At 42.6% G+C, this 6000-nt stretch overlaps 1 protein-coding gene across 1 annotated transcript in view; it reads right to left on the bottom strand.

Moving 5' to 3' along the window:
- Positions 1-360: 360 nt before the first annotated feature.
- Positions 361-6000, bottom strand: part of mtres1 (mitochondrial transcription rescue factor 1) — a 28647-nt gene continuing 23007 nt past the window's right edge. Inside the window, exon 4 of the mRNA XM_072246131.1 lies at positions 361-1284. Within this exon, the coding sequence (XP_072102232.1) occupies positions 1105-1284 (180 nt within the window). The 3' untranslated portion in view covers positions 361-1104. The remainder of the gene's footprint in view (positions 1285-6000) is intronic.

The following is a 6000-nucleotide window of genomic DNA, read 5'->3' as shown; positions in this document are numbered from 1 at the left end:
TCTAATTTAGTTTTTAAATTAAGTATTACAATATGCTGCTGCTGCTGAACAACAAATTTCACAACATACGCCAGTGATATTAAACCTGATTCTGATGTCACTTTCCCAATTTTGCTGATGATACCAGTTGGGATTATAAACAGGGTTTGAGGATGGAAGATACAAACACTGAATGCAAGGGTGAAAACACTGCGTACATAGTGTGGAATGATGTGAAGTTACGTATCCACTTTGGTGTACAAAACTAAAGAGTTTTTATAAATGGTGAAAGACTGCACAATGTTAACAGTCAAAGGAAGTATACACCCTTGTACACAAATCATCGAAAACCAATGGGAAAGACACAAGAAACCATCAGAAACACAAATAGTATGTTAACCCTTTATTATTGGAGGATTTGAGTAAGAATACTCTCTTGCAATCCTAATGAGACCACATCAGGAATATTGTGTACAGTTTTAGTCTCCTTCCATAAAAAGATGTAATTACCAATTGAATATTTCAAAGAATCATCAGATTGGTTCCGGGTTTGGCTGGTTTGCAATATGTGGAGAGAGCAATTAGGTCAGATTTGTATTATTTCAAGTTAAGTGGAGTAAGAGATCTCATCGAAGTCTACAAAAATCCTGGGTTCTAGAATGCAGGGAGAGCGTTTCCCCAGACTCTAATCTTGTACCATCTTAGTTATCCTTGCTGCTTCTCCATTTTTTAACCTCCTGAACTTTTGAACTCATTTGCCATACAGACTTGATTTCCATAACAAACCCTGCCTTGCTCTCTCCACAGAGTCTTTGTCAACACCTCCTTTTCCTTCATTCAGCTCTCAACTGCCCCTACCAAATCCTCTGCTTGCTCCTTGACACTGGTATATCCCCTCAGGAAGCTCTGGGGAATGATCCTCACGTGAAGTGTTGTAAACAAAAATGTAAAAACTCACATTACATTGCATTTCCATGACGACTCTGGGCACATTTATAGAAATGCAAAGAGTCATGAACACCTCATGTTGCCACAGAGACATTTTAGAAAATAGAAGTTTTCACGCCCAATTCTGGAAACTGATGACTCGCACTTCACAAGTGAATGGCCGCGAGCAGGGCAGCCTTACTTGAACACTTCTGCTCTGGGTAGCTTTAGACTTTTCCAGCGTCTCAGAGTTACCCTGTATTTGTCAGTGTCTGTCATTTCCTCAGCAATGTTTCGAAGCACAACCCTCATCACGACAGCCACTTCTTCTTCTTTATTATCCCCAATAATGAGATCAAGGACATCACCCGCCTTCACCTGCAAATACAGGAGAAACACAAACACCCTCAGATCCAAAGCCAGTTCAGCCGCTGAAAAATTTACATCATTTCTGACATCCAAAGTGTAAGAAATCATGTCGGTCCATCTTATAACTTCAGAAGATCAGCAGAAGGCCCTCAGATATCCTCTATTATTATGTATCAGGACATTCTAACACAGTTTCTTTTATCCCCCCCTTTTAGGTTTATGCCCCAAATAAAATAACATTCACATCCACCACTTGTGCTGGCAGCTTATTCCACACTCTCACCACTGTCGGAGTGAAGAAGTTTCCCCTCAGGTTCCCCCTAAACTTTTCACCTTTCATCCTTGCCTCTGATATCTAGTTGCAGTCTCACCCAACCTTAGTGGGAAAAAGCCTCCTTGCATTTACTCTATCTATGTCCCTCATAATTCTGTACTCCTTTATCAAACCTCCCTTCAATTTCTACGTTCTAGGGAGTAAAGTTCTAACCTATTCAATCCTTCCTTATAACTGTGGTCCTTTAGCTCCCGCAGCATTCAGAGAAAAATATGCCACCTAAAATCTTAGCCTACAAGGTTTTTATTCTGAAGGTCGTTAAAAATTGAAAATGCTGGCACAACTCAGCAGTAGATGTGGAAAGTGGGACATTTAACTCTTCAGATTAAAAGAAATTCATCAGAACGAGAAAGAGAGGAAGTAAATTGATCTATGCAGCAGACAAGGTGGGAAAGAGCAAAGGGGAGAACTAACAGAAATGACGTGAAAAAGAGTGAAATGATGGACAGCCTTTGTACTGGCAGTTAAGCTTCCTTTCCCGTATAACATGCGGCCAGTGCTGTGGGTGATGTTGTTTGGTCTCGAGTACAGGGATGTGCTTAGCAAGCTCTGAGTTCTCTGTCTGTGGTCTCCTGCACAGCTTAAGCTTGATGAGTACCCCTTCATTTTTCATCTGGGCACGCTGCAGCCTACAGGTCTCAATATTGAGTTCTGCAGCTTCAGATAACTTGCACTTCTTTTCTCATTGGATTAGGGCTGGCCATATCTACATGCCATTCCTTCCCATTGTTTTCCTTCACTTGTATATTCTGCTAGCATCTCCCTGACTTCTCACTATTAGCAACCCATGACACAGATTGTTGTTGTTGTTGTTGTCCATTCGTCAAGTCGAGTCTGACTCTTCGTGACCTCATGGACCATAGGGTTTTCATCACAAGATACAGAAGTAGATTGCTAGGTCATTTTTCTGCGCAGATACTGCTGTTGTCCAGGTTAGGACCTGGCTGAGTTTGAACTCAGTACCATCTGAGGGGAGGGAAGAAGATGGCGGCTCAACGCAGCGCGCGCGGCCACTCTGAAATGATATTGTATTTGTAAGTAGGATGCCGTGCACAATCCTGATTTGATGGAGACAGACGTGAGAAGCACGGAGGAACACCTGGAGAAACTTCTGAAATGCCCGCTTTGCTGCCGCTGCTACTGTGCGATCGAGAATCTCCGGAGGGGAAGGCCCCAAATCCTCGGCTTTGCCTATTGCCTGTTGCCCGGGCCGGGGTCGAAACGCCTGGCAGAGATGGTGCTCGGTATCGGAGGCTCGAAGTTTTCGGATGGACTTGAGTCGGCTGTGGTCGGGTGCTTCCAGTTTGTGGCGCCGGAAGCTCATGGCAGGGAGAGTTTTTCTTCCTTCTACAGTCTGTGTGAGATGATGGGACTTTGGAGAGACTTTGAGACTTTTTTTTTTTACCATGCCCATGGTCTGCTCTTATCAAATTACAGAATTGCTTTGCACTGTTGTAACTATATGTTATAATTATGTGATTTTTATCAGTTTTTTAATATTGGTTTGTCTTGTGTTTCTGTGATATCATTCTGGAGGAACATTTATCATTTCTTAATGCATGCATTACTAAATGACAATAAAAGAGGACTTCGTGTCCTCATAATCTAATCTAATCTACGTTGAAGTCCAGTGCTGATGCCACTGCACCACCAGCTGGCCCATTACACAGATAGACAAGCTTAAATCTTCATTTCTTGGGCTGTCAACCATCACACCCTATTATTCACATTGTCTTGGTAGTACCATTGCTCTCTCTGCCCACTCTGCTACTCAGATCAAATAGTTCCCACTCACTCTCAATTCTGAGGAAGAGTCTGTGACCTGATATTAATATCAGGTCAAAGGTTTTTCCTTAATAGATGCTGCCAGACTGCTGAACGTTCCCAGCACTTTCTGCTTTTGTTTCAGATTTCTAGCATGTGAAACCTTTTTGATTTTTCAAGTTTCCTACAAAATTCTAATTTGTTTTGACTGCATAGATTTAGTCATAGAATCCACCTTTTATTTTTCAGCCCATTTTCCCAGCTGGTCCAGATCCCTCTACAAGATTTGATGATCTTCCTCGCTATGCACTACACCCCTAATCTGGGTGACATCCACAAATTTGCTGATCCAGTTTACCACATTATCATCCAGATTGTTGACATCTATGACAAACAACAATGGAGCCAGCACTGATCCCTGCAGTACTCCACTAGTCACAGGCCTCCAGTCAGAGAGGCCACCCTCTACTACTATTCTCTGGCTCCTCCCACATTAATCCAATTTACCACCTCATCTTGAATGCCGAGCAACTGAACCTTTTTGACCAACCTCTCATGTGGGACCTTGTCAAAGTCCATGTAGACAAAATCACTGCCTTGCCTTCATTAACTTTCCTGGTAACTTTCCCAAAAAACTTATAAAGATTGATTGAACATGACCTACTATGCAGAAAACCAATGTTGACTATCCTTAATCAGTCCTGTATATCCAAAGACTCAAAAGTCCGGTCCCTTAGAATACCTTTTTGTTCTAATAGCACCAAGTTCTGCTGTAAAACCTTCTCCCTAGGATGAGCTGGTGCCTGAGTGGGCTATGAGCAAACTCAACTACACCAGAACAAATACCTGGACACAGTCCCTAGGAAAAAAAAGAAATGTGTTTTCTCTTCTGCTTTTCAGAACCATAGAATGTTCCAATTACATTTTGTACTGTGAAAAAGACCAGATCATTCTTAAAATTATTGACATTGGGGAATAAGTATTGTCCAAAGCACCACAGTGAATTTGTTTATTCTTGTTAGGATTAACAGCGGTGGGTCTTTTATGACAATGCAGCAAACCACACAGTGCTCACATTTCAATGAAATATCCTACACCCAACAGGGCTGCACCTCCACAGCAGTGTACCAATGCATCGGAGGGGGTCCTGACACTCAAATTTCAAGAGTGTGGTGGAACTCACAACCTGTAGATTCAGAGGAGCGATGGACACCAACTGAGATGAAGCTGCAAATTTTCTTCCATCTCTGGATGTCAACATGCTGGATGAAGACTACTCTATTTCACAATACATCAAATGATCTTTGTGCTTCTGTGATGCAGCTTTCTGTACTTACAGTTATAGAACATTACAGGTCAGAAGCAGGCCCTTCGGCCCATCTAGTCCATGTTGAATTGTTGCTCTGCCTAGTACCAGTGATACACACCTGGACCATAGCTCTCCATTCCTCGCCTGTCCATGCATTTATCCAAATTTCTCTTAAGTGTTGAAATTGAACCCACGTCCACCACTTCCGCTGGCATCTCGTTCCACACTCACACCACCCTCTGAGTGAGGAAGCTCCCCCTCAGGTCCCCTTAAACACTTCACCTTTCACCCTTAAACTATGACCTCTAGTTCTAGTCACATCCATCGTCAGCAGAAAAAGCCTGCTTGCATTTACCTTAGTTATACCCCTCATTATTTTGTATACCTCTATCAAATCTCCACTCATTCTCCTATGTTCCAGGGAATAAAGTCCGAACCTGTTCAGCCTTTTCCTATAACTCAGGTCCTCGAGTCCTGGCAACATCCTTGTAAAGTTTTCTTTGTACTGTTCCAATCTTATTAATATCTTTCCTGCAGGTCAGTAACCAGAACTGGACACAATACTCCAAATTAGGCTCCAGCAATGTCTTATACAATTTCAACATAATATCCCAACTCCAGTACTAAATACTCTGATTTATGAAGGCCAACGTGCCAAAAGCTCTCAATGACCCTACCTACCTGTGCCGCCACTTTGAAGGAATAATGGATCTGTATTCCCAGATCCCTCTGTTCTAAACACTCCTCAGTGCCCTACCATGTACTGTGTAAGATCTACCCTGGTCAGTCCTCCTAAAGTGCAATACCTCACGCTTGTCTGCATTAAATCCCACCTGCCATTTTCCAGCTGGTGCAGATCCCACTGCAAGTCATGATAGCCTTCCTTGCTGTCCACTACACCCCCAATCCTGGTGTCATCTGCAAATTTGCTGATCCTGTTTATTTCTAGCTTTTCAAGGTGCTTTATGGATTTTCAGAAACTTAGTAATTTTTGTTTCCTGCCCTGTATTCCATTTTTAAATCTTTATCCATCACATGACCCAAGACACAGAAAACACTTATCCAATTTATCTACTTGTGAACCTGTGTCACTGGAAGACAATCCTTGCCTGTTTGGCACTGACTGTAGGGCACAGTATGCAATCCTCTTGTCACCTCTTGTGGATAGTGGGCTTTCCCAAACTCGTTACCGAAAATGCTCCATATTCCCATCAGTGGGAGCAACTAATGCTCGTCGAGAGTGACAGAGCAGTCTTATCAGCAGACAGGTGGTTTCAGTTAGTGACACTACCACCCAATCTCTTATCATCATCAGGTG

The sequence above is a fragment of the Mobula birostris genome, chromosome 2, assembly GCF_030028105.1.
Source record: "Mobula birostris isolate sMobBir1 chromosome 2, sMobBir1.hap1, whole genome shotgun sequence".
NCBI lineage: Eukaryota > Metazoa > Chordata > Chondrichthyes > Myliobatiformes > Myliobatidae > Mobula > Mobula birostris.
The sequence above is the reverse complement of the archived record's forward strand: the minus strand, read 5'-3'. Positions and strand labels throughout refer to the sequence as shown.